Source organism: Hibiscus syriacus, unplaced genomic scaffold (genome assembly GCF_006381635.1).
Source record: "Hibiscus syriacus cultivar Baekdansim isolate YM2019G1 unplaced genomic scaffold, ASM638163v2 tig00002237_pilon, whole genome shotgun sequence".
NCBI classification, from domain to species: domain Eukaryota; kingdom Viridiplantae; phylum Streptophyta; class Magnoliopsida; order Malvales; family Malvaceae; genus Hibiscus; species Hibiscus syriacus.
This window is the reverse complement of record NW_024061918.1, coordinates 4,976,752-4,990,904: the sequence shown is the minus strand read 5'-3', so window position 1 is coordinate 4,990,904 and position 14,153 is coordinate 4,976,752. Positions and strand designations below refer to the sequence as shown.

At 29.7% G+C, this 14,153-nt stretch overlaps 1 protein-coding gene across 1 annotated transcript; it reads left to right on the top strand.

The window, feature by feature from the left end:
* The first annotated feature begins 4,620 nt into the window (after positions 1-4,620).
* On the top strand, positions 4,621-7,578 carry LOC120139363 (vicilin-like seed storage protein At2g18540). The gene is made up of 7 exons (XM_039154612.1): positions 4,621-5,207; positions 5,289-5,334; positions 5,452-5,501; positions 6,192-6,305; positions 6,969-7,047; positions 7,152-7,223; positions 7,319-7,578. Exons 1-7 carry the CDS (start codon positions 4,705-4,707, stop codon positions 7,364-7,366), a joined length of 912 nt encoding a protein of 303 aa, XP_039010543.1. The 5' UTR covers positions 4,621-4,704; the 3' UTR covers positions 7,367-7,578.
* The last annotated feature ends 6,575 nt before the right edge of the window (positions 7,579-14,153 follow it).

Here is a 14,153-nt window from a genome sequence, read left to right as displayed (position 1 = left end):
TTTTTTAAATATACTAGCTATATCATTTTCAGGAATTAATGTGTTTAGATTTATCATATCATGAATTTGTAGCGACTCATTTGGGTTACTTTGGTTTTAGAAAATATTCTCAGTCTTTATTTTCAGAAAATAATTTTTATTTTTAATTTTTTGAAAAATAAAAAATATGTTTGGTTAATATAAATGAAAACTTGAATTCTAAAAATAGTAAAAATATATTTGAAAACTAACTTTTTTAAATTGAGATAAACAAATAATTATTAAATAATATAATCATTAAAAAATTTATTACATAATGTGAGTTATGCAAATATAAAATAATAAAGTTAATAAGAAATTCCATAATACAAAAATTATTTTAGTTTAGAATAAGAATATAATATTAATGCATATTATACATCAATTAAATTTAAAAAATACATAAAAAAAATTATTGTTGTAAGCAAGAGAAAACAAAAATGTCATTAAAATAAAAATATGTTTAGTGGTATTCAATACCGTTAAACTTTTTGGGGCGAGGGGTGGGAATTAGTGTCGTCCATATTTTTTTCTTGTACTCAATGTGACCTTTATACTGGGAAAAAATCAATATAATCTTTTGACCAATCGAATCAAACATTGACCATTACACGCTTACATGACAATTCATAAAACTTACATGATAATTTATAATAGTAATGTGACAGTTCATGACATTGTTGTGGCAGTACACGATGGATATGATGTGGTAGATGAACTTAATTGATTTTTTTAACTAAGTTCAAGGGCCTAATTGATTTTTTTAGAAAATTTGAAGATTTATTTATTCTTTAGAAAATTAATAAATTATTTAAATTTAAAGTATAAAATATAAATATTTCTTAAGATATTTAATACATTAAATATAAAAATACTAAAATAAATAAATTATTAAAAAATTTAGTTTAAGGACCACTTTGAATGTAGAAAAGAATAGGGACTCCATTGATTTTTTTTTTACAAATATTTGGGAGTTTCATGTACCATTAGGTCAAAAAAATATTGTTAGAAAGATTTGAACTTGTGTAAATTAAGTTAAAAATCTAGATTCCGTGTTTTCATATATATATATTTTTAAAATTTTCAAAATAATTTTAATAAAATTAATGAAAACATATTTTTATGTTTTCATAGTTCTACTTTTTTATTTTTATTTTCCATAAACCATTTTCTAATTTTACAATCAAACACATTTTTAACAACATTTTCTATTTTTTAAGAAAATGAAAATAAACTTTATTTTTTTTTATAACTAAACGGTAATTAAGGGGGTGTTTGGTTCAAGGATTGAATCCCACATTCCCATGTTTGGTTGGCCGGGAATCTCATTCCCGGTAATGTTTTATTACCAATAGTAGATTTTTTGGGTATATTACCGGAAATGTCATTACCTCCCTTCCCTTAGGTATTGTAACATTACCGGCTTTTTGGACTAAAATGCCCTTAAATTTTTATTTTTTTCAAAAATATCATTCTTCTGTCATTGAATAATAAAAATTATACGAAGGTTAAATTACAAATTTATCCTTAAATTATTTTAGATTTACAAAAAAAAATCTATAATTAAAATTTTATATGAAGTTCAGGGGTTAAAAAAATTTACCCTTTCATTAAACCTTTTTTATATTTTTAATTTTGTAAAAAAATTATATAAATATTATGAATTTAATTTTTTAAAGAAAATATAAATATTTTACATTTGTAATATTATACAAATATATAATAAGGACAATTTGGTCAAATATACATTCCAATAATCTTTTATTCCTTTAACCAAACACGGTAATCTTACATTCTTGCTAAACCAACCAAACACAAAATACAACATTCCCAGTAATCCTATTCTCTGGTAATATTTTATTCCCACTAGTAATCTTACATTCCTGCTAAACCAACCAAACACAAAATACAACATTCTCAGTAATCCTATTCCCTGGTAATCTTTTATTCCCACTAGTAATCTTACATTCCTGCTAAACCAACCAAACACAAAATACAACATTCCCAGTAATCCTATTCCCTGGTAATCTTTTATTCCCACTAGTAATCTTACATTCCTGCTAAACCAACCAAACACAAAATACAACATTCTCAGTAATCCTATTCCCTGGTAATCTTTTATTCCCACTAGTAATCTTACATTCATGCTAAACCAACCAAACACAAAATACAACATTCCCAGTAATCCTATTCCCTGGTAATCTTTTATTCCCACTAGTAATCTTATATTTCGTGAACCAAACGCACCCTAAGTATTTTAATAAAGTGATGTAATTTTTTTATTTAATTTAACAGTTAAGTGTCATTTTGTTGAAGTTTACCCTAAAATATTAATCATCTAAAAAATGTTTGACAACGCGAATCAATAACAATAAATTATATGTCTATCTTATTTAAGCTTGAGTATTCGATGAATCGTGTCGAGTTAAAAAATTTAGTTATTTGAATTGACAAGTCTTATTTTATAATTCAAATTTTATTTGAAATTTTCTCAAATTGAATCAAGTTGAATTGTTCGAATTTCAATTTGAGTTTAATTTTAAATATCTATATTGTTATGGTACCGACTGATTTCAATTTAAATAACTTTTTATAATTATATACAATATATGTGTGTATGAATATATCAATATTTTTTTCACATGTAATATTCATATATCATGCAGAGTTGAGGAATTCAACTCTAACTTGAAAATTTTGTCCACTAATTATTAAAAATTTTAAATTATTTAAGTCTTATTTTATAACTCAAAATTTATTTGAAATTTGTTCAAGTTGACTAAATTCGATTCAAGTCTTTTAACATTGAATCGAGTCAAAATTTTTATTTTTTCAGTCGAATTAAGTTTTCCTCACTCCTAATCTTATCTATGTCATGTATGATGTCATCTATCACGTTGTTATTTTTTAGTATTATTATTAAGTTTTTATCTACTTAAAATTAAATGATAATTTAAGCTTTACGATAAAAATAAAAATAGATTAAAGAAGAAAAATAGGAATAATTTAAAGTTGCATTACGTATTAAGCAAAACAAATACCATCAACATAATGAATACATAATAAATCATTTGATCTGATTCTGTGATTAGGGCTGTAAGCAACACTATAGATAGTAATTTATTCGAGTTTAAATTGAATAGAGTTTGATTAACACTCAAATTGAGTAGACTCGATTCGAGTTCAAATTTAACTCGATTTTTTAAATAATTGAAGTAAGTTACTTGATACTAGACTCAAGCTCGATTTTGTCTCAAATTCTTAATGAGTCGAAGCAAGTTACTTAATATTTGACTCTAAAATATTACGAGCAACTTGAAAAAAATATATATTAATTTTTTAAATTTTAAATTAAATTATTAATGTTGTGTTATACTTTTTTTTAAAAAAAATTGTAATAGAAGGTTTCATGTATTTAATGTTTATATTTGAGTTTGAGCTTCTATCAAACTAAGTCTGAGAATGTTTCGAGTTTAATTTTTTTCAACTCGAGTTAACCTTCAATTTTTGATTTCGAGTTTGAAAATTTTAAATTTGTGAGCTTTTGAATGATTTATACTCAATTTTAAACCTTTTGAATTAAATTAAATCGAACTCAACAATAATTAAACTCGACTTGATTCGTTTATGTCGCTAGTTAAAGAAGCTCATTTGGAGGATATATAAAAGTGGGTTTAGCCCATCCCAATATCTGTCTCTGTTTTTTCCGAGCTTCAAAATCATTTTCTTTGCAACCAAAGGAACACGGCTAATTTTCTCAAATAATGTAGTTGACAAAAATTTATTCGAATAAGGTACTCTCCAATTGTTTTGTGAAATAGGGTGCTACAATAAACCGAAGATGCATTGGACTCATCTCCCATATATTTTCATTTCTATGTAAATATACAAAGGGTGAATTACACAATTAATCATTCAATTTTACTCTCTCTCCAAATTCACTCATTGTACTTTTAAGTTTTTCAATTTAATCACTCAACTTTTCTTTTACTCCTATTTTGATCACTTATCGACCATTGATCAAGTTATTATATGGAAGCCAATTTGATCCATCAGCTCTAGTATTGAATTTGTGTACTAAAGAAACCAACATCGTGTTTACATAATTTCTAATTGAAATTGTTGTCTAAAACAATGCAGTTGCATTTAATTAATTTATTTTTATTATACCCTAAATTAGTGGAGGGTCATAACTCCCACCTAAACCCAATTTCAATTAGAAATTATGTGAGCACGATGTTGATTTCTTTAATACACAAATTCAATGCTAGAGTTGATAGATCAAATTGGCTTCCATATAACAACTTGAACAATGGTCGATGAGTGATCAAAATAAGAGTAAAACAATCAATGTCATTATAGAGTGATCCAAATAGGAATAAAATAAAAGTTGAGTGATTAAATTAAAAAAAATTAAAAGTATAATGAGTGAATTTAAAGAGAGTAAAATTAAATGATTAATTGCGTATTGGTGAAAAAAATATGAGTGAGATATTATACTTTATGCGTCTTCGGATTTCCTGTACTTATTTCGCGGAATAATTTGAGAGTACATTATTCGAACAATTTTTTTTAACTACATTATTTGAGAAAATTAGCCCCCAAAGACGGCTCCCCAAAGTGCAAATTATTAAAGCCCTCGCTTTCTCCTATTCTCAATCTATAAACCTCAAAGAATCCAACAACATGGTCAAAGATCGAAACGTTTCTCCCTCGGAAAACACCGACGAGGAAACGGGAACGCCATCGAAATCGAAATCGAAATCGAAATCGAAATCGAAATTGAAATCTGAGTCAGAGTCTGAAGATACAAAGTCCAAAAGCCATAGCAAAAGCGACAAAGGGAAAAAACAAAGCAAATCTCGAAGAAGACACAGCGGCAGCGGTAGCAGTGAAGAAGATTCGTATTCGGATTCAGAATCCCAATCGGAGTCCGACTATTCGGAACGGAATAGGGTCTCGATTCGGAGAGGAGGAGAGAAGAAAGAGGAAGAAGAGAGAGAAGAAAAGGAAAGGAAAAGGAGGAGAGAAAAAAGGAAGGAGGAAAGAGAAGGAGAGAAGAAGAGAGAAAGAGAAAGAAAAAAGAAAGAAAGGAAAGCAAAGAAAAAGGAGAAGTCAGAGAGAGGAAAGAAAGGTGCAGTTACTGATTCTTGGGGAAAATATGGTATCATCAGAGAAACTGATATGTGGTAAAATTCACTCATGAATGTGAAATTCGGAGCTGTTTTCCTCGTATATGTTATAATAATTACTCTTTCTCTAATGTGTAGGAATAAGCGGCCTGAATTCACAGCATGGTTAGCTGAAGTAAAACAGGTAACTTTTTGTTTCAGCATTTTTGGCGTTACAAAAATTTGTTTTCCATCTAAGGAACTATTTTTTGCTCTGTTTCCTGACAGTTAATGTAACTAGATTTCTGATCTCTCTTCACAGATGAACTTGGAAAGTTTGCCCAACTGGGAAGATAAGCAGTTGTTTAAAGAGTTTGTGAATTGGTCTTTCGATTCTCTTCTAATGGTCTCTATGATTATGCATGAAAATTTAACTTTCTATTGTTTAAATTAAATTTGCAAATATAAGAATATTTGTTTGTTTTTGCAGTTTTATGGAACCTTTCCTTCCAAAAAGTAAGGTTTTGTGATTATATAGAATTATAGATTATTTTTCAACAAGAATGTCAAAAAAATTTTAATCAGAAAAAAGAGAGACATGGTTCGGTTTTATGCATTTCCCCCCTTTTTCTTTGAAATATATGTTTCTTCGACTCTGTTTCTCTAGAAGTACCCATGTTCACCTCAAATCTGAACATAAGTTTGGGGATATGATATGACCCTCCAAGAATGTTCTAAATATATGAAAATTTTGGAAGAGATTGAACATATCGGTGTTGGACACATATGAATGTCAGACACTCCAAGCAGCATACCTTGAAAGGATGTATTCCATTGTCTACTTAGGTAAATAATAGTCCCAGAAAAATAGAGAAGAGCTAAAGTAAACCGTTTCATTATTTAAGAAATTGGTCCTTTATCCCCACCAAACTTTGAGTCCTGTTTAGCTTTTATTTATTGGAGATATATTACCTTCCAAGATATAAAGTAACAATAATTTGGCATGTATCTTGGGTTACCATTGAGGCACAGATATGATAGCTTCTTTGTTTGCCATTGCAGATATTATAATCTTGATGCTTGTTATAAGCTTGAAATGGAGAAAGAGAGCAAGAAGGGTGTTAAAAAGGTTCTCCAAGCAGAGTGTACTGTATTCAATGATGAAGAACAACGCCGGTATGTTTCAACTTTCGCTGCACACTGCTATATCGAAATACAAGTAGCCGTTTTTGCAGCTTTCTTGAATGTCTTTCTTTGAATTGGACTTGTATTTGAGCTTTCACGCGTTCCTTTTCTCTTAAGCTTTATTCTAGTGATCAAGTTCGCAATTGATTGGTATACTTGATTATAAACTGTCATTTGTGCTATCAATTAGCACTGTTATTACCCATCATTAGATAAAGTTCTAATGGAGGTAGTTTCTTTAATGCAGTTCCATTAATATACGGTTCTTGTCGCTTACAGAATTTGCATTTTGATTGCTTGTTTATTTACACCCCTTGATCATTTAAGGCAAGGATGATGTTGCACTTCATGCTGTTGTATAACATGTGTATCTGAGATGCTCAAATTATGATGATGATGCCATTGACCCTAAACAATAATTGTTTGTAAAATTTCAACCGTAAAATGCAATCCAAAACTTTTTATAGTATAAAGTGCTCCACGGTTTATTTCTGCCTCTTTGGAGGACAAAGTAATAGTGAATGCATGTTCTCTTGATTTCCGTGGTATAGGAATTTGAATGTCAAATTTGAACATTTTAGCAATGATAAGCTTGTTAATGTTACATGCATTATATTCTTGTGTCGGCTCATACTCTCAATTCTGCATGTTCAGGCAAGAACTGCTTATGGCTCGTGAAAAGCAGAAGGAAGAAGAGGTCGAAGCTTTGATACGTGCCATGCAAAGTGGAATGGTTAGCTCTTTCTTAGCCTTCTTAACATAGTGGCTATTTTTCTTCTGATCTGATGAAACCTGGGCAAGTTATGTTTTCTGACCTCCATCTATATGAATTTGCAGGCACAAGAAATGACCGAGCAAGCTCAGCTACGGGAAGAGATGACTTACATGTACAAAATTGGCAACTTTGAGGTGAGGATGCACTATCAGTTTTATCTGACCTTTGCAATCCTCAATTATTCTGTCGTTAATGATTGATGTAGCGTTGTTGTTTTAAAAATTTACAGGCTGCAGCTGCCATACAAAAACGGCTGGATCCAGATGTTGCTATGTAAGAAGAATGGCCTAAGACGGTGCTAACAATTACTACGAATCCATGGATTCCACATTGGGTATGTAAGATGCTTGAAATATCGATCAGCTCTAAGCTTTTACATCGACTGCTTATGGAGAATGGTATCACGACTATTCATACTACGATGAATGTAATTGTATCCATTTTACCAGGATAACAGTTTCTTGACTACTCATACTAGGTTGAATGTAATTGTATCCATTTTACCAGGATAGCAGTTTCTTAAATTTTCTGTAACATCCCAAACTATGAGTTAGTGTAAAACTTCAGAATTTGGTAATTAAAATAAAATAGTTGAATAGTTCAAGAATTTATTTGGAGTTATTTTATGAATTATTGATAGTAATTATTAAATGAAGTAAAGGGCAAAATGGTTATTCGACATGAAAGATTTTTAATTTTCCTATATAAGATAAGGAAGGGAGAAGATTTCTCCAGAAAAAATTTCTTCTTCTTCTTCTTCAGACGTGAGCTACCAAAGGCAAATGTGAGTTTCTTTGTTAGTTGATTATTTGTTGATTTAAAGAATGAGTTTTGATTCTTAGGTGATATTTAAGCTTAAGGAAAACTTAAGTTGTCTTATAATCAAAAGATGAAGAAGTTATAAGAGATTAAAGAGGAGTGTTTAAATGAATTTATGGAAAAGAGTTGATAAGTTGAATTCGAAACTAAATTTGACTTGTCATCAATCTAATTAAGAGATATGAAGCGTTAGAACTGGAATGAGAACATGTTGCAAAGTTGGTGTAATTCTTGAATTTTATAAGGATTATAGGATTTTAAGGTTTAAGAGGTGATAAATGAGTAATAATGGATATAAGTAAATGGATGTGAGTTAGGAATATGTAAGGGGATGAAATATGAAGTTTTTGAGCTAAGTTGAGTAATTTTGGTGCATAAAATATGAATTCTGGGTTGGTGTATATCTGTACACATTCAACATGTACCGATGCATCAAAGGTAAATTTCCAGAAATTATTTAGTGTGCATCAATGCACAGGAAGTGTATCGATGCACTCCTTTAAATGAAAAACATCGAATGTAATTTGTGTATCAATGCATAGTTAGTGCATCGATACATTGTTAAGGAATGTACCGATACACTATAGTGTATCGATGCCTATCTTGAATAAAAGATGAAATCAACATTTCTTTTAGTCTAAGGAGTGAACAATTAGAGAACTGATATGGATCCATGTATGTTTATGTAGATACTAAATGTAATCCCGTTCCAGAACAATTGAAGAATTAGGATCGATTCAAATCAAGCAAGACTAAGGTGAGTGTATAATATAGGGATAATCCAATGGAAATAGGACTTGCGATGAGTCTATTTCCTATGTTAATTTCATAGTATAATAGTTATGAACATGCATACATTATAGTCTTTATTAAATATGCATAAGTCATATAGGTTTATATTTGATGTGATATATGTTATATGACTCATGTTATATGATCTAAGATGGATGGTTATACACACATGTGAATGTGATTGAAGGAAAGACATATGTGATCACAAAGGAAATGACATGAGTACATGTTTATATGGAAAATAATATTAATGCCCATGTTATGTAATATGAGAGCTCTAGGTATAGTTGGCATGCCAAGAGTCGAGGGTTTCATAGGTCCTTCGGGAGATATTCACAGGTCCTTCGGGACAAATTTCATATGCCACTTAGTGGGAATTATACAAGCTGTGGTGACAGCAGATGTGCACAACCTCTATGTACTCGAATCCCTTAAGTTCTCAGTATATATATGGGCCTATAAATAATATGAAAAGTGTGTATTTCATTATATGTTACAGTATCAATATTGTTTATAATGAATCATATGAAATGATATGGAATTCTGAATAGTATGTTATATGTTCATACTCATAAGAAATGCATTATCATTATAAGTTTATGTCTCACTAAGTCTATGACTTAGCGTGTAAGTGATTTACACGTAGGTACAGAAAAACAAGAAGACCAGTCTTAAGAGCAGCATATCATCATTTGAAGATCAGATCAGAAGCACCTTATATAGTATGTCCACTTATGTAATATATGTGTTGGCATGTAAATAGAGTCATATAGTATGTATGCTCTGATCGAGTTTTGTAATGTTTTAAACGTATTTATAAATGGTAATTTATAGTGATGAAAGCTTAAATTTTTATGAGTTTTATATAAGTTGAGTTGAAGTTACTGTAGTAGTGCATCGGTACACTGTAGCACTGCATCGATACAAAATTTATATTCGATGTTTTTGTGCATCGGTATACTGTAGCACTGTTCATGGTACTGTTCAGCAATGTTTACGACACTATTTACATAGTATCGGTACTATTCATACAATATAGTACTATTCATAAAAATATTTTTACCTTAAATTTGTTATAATGAAACATAATTCAGTAGTATATTATTGTATTTTCTTAATATAAGTCCAAATGTTCTATTATTTTGTAAGAATATTGTTTTGAAAAGTCAATGTGACACCTCGGATTCGTATTCGGGTTGATACGGGTTGGGGGTGTTATATTTCCTCACAACTTTTCTTTTTTGTAGGAATAACATGTTTTGTAATACAAGTTTAGTATACAAGAAACTAGTATATATTGTGCTACATTAATCTCTAAGGGTCTTCTATGTATATTGCTGGCTATGTCTATGGCTATGCACTGTATTCATTTGACTGAATATTGGTTTTGAAGATTAGATATCATGGAGCCCTAAACCGTAAATCATGAACCCCAAACTTAAACTAATAACCTTAAACCTCAAACTATAAATTTGCCATAAACCTTAAACCATAAATCATAAACTATAAATCTTAAATTTTAAACCCTAAACCATAATCTTTAAATCTCAATTCTAGCCCTAAACACTTAAACTTTAACCTATAAACCCGAATCATAAACTTATTTTTTAAGCCCTATCCGTTAAATCCTAAATTTAAAACAACAAACTTTAAACTTCAAGTTTCAAACCCTAAATTTAACCAATAAACCTTAATATTTAAATCATAGATCGTATATCCTAAAATCCTAAACCATAACCACCAAGCCATAAATCCAAACCTCTAACCCAACCTTAAACTTTGAACATATAACCTTGAACTCATAACCCTAAACCTTGAGCCCCAAGCCCTGAGCCTTGTAAGGATGAGCAAAACTCGATTTGACTCGAAATATTGATCTTTTTGACTTGGCTCAACTCAAATTAACTTTTGAGTTATAATTTCATAAACTTGACGGCTCAAAAAAATGTTTAAATTCAAGTTGAGTTATAAAATAGACATCTAATAACTCAATAGTTTTAAAAATTAATAGATTTGTTTTCAGGTTTGAATCGAGTCACTCGACTCTGTATGATATATGTATATCACATATGAAAAAAATATGAAGAAATATATGTATGGTATATGATTATAGAAATATTTTTAAATTAAAATTAAATAGTATCATATTATTATAAATATTTAAAATTTAATTTTAATAGAAACTTGAATAACTCGAATTAATTTGAATTTTATAAAGTCGACTTGATTCGGAAAAAAATTCAGATTAAGTTTGAGTTATAAAATAGGATTCATTAACTCAAATAACTTAAAATTTTTTACTTGACTCGACTCGATCAAATGTTCACCTCCAGAGCTTCGAGCCCTGAGCCCTAATCCTTAAGCCTTAACTCCTAAACTCTCTAAACCCAAAAGTTTCAAACCTTGAGTCTTAAACCTCAAAAGCTTTAAGCCTTAAATGTTAAATCATAAAACCTTAAATCCTAGGTATTATATTAAAATAATTTTTTAACATGTTATTTAGTTTGATTTAATCAAAACTTTAAAGGTTCATTGTCACACCCCAAAATGTGGGCTAAAATTTTTGTTGTTGTAAGGGACTGAATTATAAGAATACAAAGTATGAACTTCAAATTAAAAAGAAATTATGGGAATCTAGTGACCAAATTAATAGATAGAGGAAATTTAAGGACTTGAAGAGTCATTTTCTTAGTGAAATAGATTTAAAACCCTCCCACATGTTTGGAAACTTCCTGAAATTAGAAACCTTATTTTTCTCTTTCTATCTTTATTCTTTTCTCTATTTTTTCTCTCATTAAGAAAGATTTTAAACCCTCCCACATGCCTAGAAACTCTATTTGCTGTCGTCCAAGCATCCGATTACTAAATTATCGGCACAATCGAAATCTTAGTGTCGTCTTGAGTCGATCGGTGTCCTCAGAATTATCTTCAGCGTTGTTGTGAAGGGAGGTGAGCATATAGAAGGTTTGATCGTTCGTTGGAAGTTTATTTCATTGCCTCCGTCATTTTTTCATCTTGAAATAATCCAAACAATGGACTCATCGACCCTTGTTTTGTAAATTTAGAGAATTTGGTGGCCGTATGGCCACTGTAGGCGGCCCCACGCGCCCCACGTGTTACCACTTGTGCGTGGGCTTTGTTTGCAGATTGGGATGGTCTGGACCGGTCCAGACCACTCGAGAGACCTAAGCTTTAATACTCCAAATTATGGATAGTGACCAAAATGTAAGTTTTAAAAGTATAGTGACCAAAGTATAAATTTTTGAAAAGTTTAGGAACCAAAAATATAATTTTTAAAAGTTATATATTTCAGCCTATAAGTGAATAGTTTGTCTTGAAATTAAGGTTTTTGTGGGAATCAGAATGTTGATTCGTGATTGGTATTAAAAGCTAAAGTAGTAAAATCTAGTAAGAAATTGGATAATCGGATCGGATCGAATCTGAATTTAACAAAAAGTTGAAGGATGATAGATAAAAGTTTAAAAATATTATTTTCATATTTTAAAATAGTGAAATTTAGCATGAATCAGTGGAATTGAAGTTAATTTTCCCTATTTAGCTGAATTTGGGAAAAATTTAGTGACTAAATTGTAAGTTTCAAAAATTGCATGGCTAAAGTAGAAAGTCAACTTCAAGTTGGTTCATCTTTGACTATGAGATATTTTAATGGAAGATATTTTCAATGGCAATTGGTAATTATTATGATTCATTAAGGACAAAGTTGGATTCTTATTAATTGAATTTTAAATTCAATTATATTATAAACATGACAAGTGTTTTAAGCTATAATTACTAGATAAAATCAAGCAAAAATCAACCCATCTTCCACCCCAAAAATCGTGAACTCTATTGTTGAAAGGTAAGGAATTTTCATTTTGATTTTTAAGGCTATATGATTGATTTTTGGATTAAGCTATTAGATAGAGAATTAATCCTCTTGAATTTCTCTATCATTTGGTATAAAATTTAAAGGAAATCATGCTTAGATGTTGATTTTTCTTGAATTGGGTGGTTGAAGAAATGTTTGATTTTGAAGATTTGATGGAAGATTTTTATGTTATTGATGTTATTGATTAATTCTAAAGCATGAGTGATGATTAAAATTAGGTGTATAACTATATATGAGATTTGGTCACTAGAGGTTATGGAGTTGATTTAATTTTAATTCGTTGTGATGATTAAAATAGCATGAATTTGATGTAAGGAGGTTGAATTCATGCTTGAAATTGAAAGAAAAGTTTACCTTAGTGCATTGTTGATATTCGATCATAAGGGAAATAATAAGGGAAAAATGTTGAAAAATTTCCTATGATCTAGAATTGGTATTAGATGTGTTCTACATGTTTTGGAGATGGAATTGGATCAATTTGGAACCTTGAGATAGTAAAAGGACCATTTTGCAAGTTTTGAAAATTATGAGACATTGATGAATAAATGTGTAATTTAGAGTATTCAATGCTGAAACTTAATTATGGAATGCTGAATTTTAGGTTAGAATGTTGATTTGAGGATCAAAGTGCAAATTTGAGAAAGTTGGGTAATGGAATTTAGGTCATGGAATTTAGGGACTTAATTTCCATTTTATTAAATGTGAGGGTACCATTAAGTGTAAACTACAATGTTGGAGTGCTTTAAATGTAAAGTTCGTGAAAGTTGAGGGATTGATGATGGAAATGAATATTTTATGGAATCGAGTAGCTATTTGGAAAGTTTGAAGTTATGATGGAATTGCGATTTAGCTTTATATTAATTTAGTATCGATTATGCTTTATAGAATTTATTTTATCGGAATTAAATTATGTTAGTAGAATACTAACATATAGTTTGAAAATAGTGTTGTGTATGTTATGTCGTAGAGATTACGACAAATACTGTGATCTCAGTGACTCAAAAGCAAAAGGCAAGGCACCTGAGTAAAATAATATTGTATTAAAGGTTCAATAGTAAGGTAAAGGTGACTGCAATTTATTTAATTATTTATTTTGATCGAGGAAGACTTGTGATAAGTTAACCTCATATTATTTTAAGTATGAATTTTAAAGTAAGATTTAATTATAAATATGGAATATTTCCATAATGCTTGTATAAAGGTTTATGAATGATTTTTTGGGTGTGAATTACCCAATATTCCTATATATGATATTTTCTGAAAAGATATTTGAATGAAATCTCTAAAATGATTTTTGTGCATGAACTGCCTAAAGTATTTGTTGGGATTTGCGGAAGCTCAAATCAACAATTGAAAGGTTTGCAAAGAGGGGTCGGAACATTTTTTGTGTTTAGGGCGTAAGGAGATTGAAAGATAGAAAATTTGCCCAACGATTTATAGTGGTTCGACTTCTCAACCAAGTCTACATCCACTACCTTAGCTCCTCACCAAGGATTTTCCAACAAATTCACTAATCTGTTCTTTCTTTTTAAGGACAAAGAGATAACCTTTACAACTCCCTAGT

Excerpts from the sequence above, each read along its gene's own strand:
- LOC120139363 (XM_039154612.1), top strand. The coding sequence starts at position 4,705 with ATGGTCAAAGATCGAAACGTTTCTCCCTCGGAAAACACCGACGAGGAA. Across the intron at positions 5,335-5,451 it reads GGTTAGCTGAAGTAAAACAG|ATGAACTTGGAAAGTTTGCC; the intron begins GTAACTTTTTGT and ends CTCTCTTCACAG. Across the intron at positions 7,224-7,318 it reads ACAAAATTGGCAACTTTGAG|GCTGCAGCTGCCATACAAAA; the intron begins GTGAGGATGCAC and ends AAAAATTTACAG.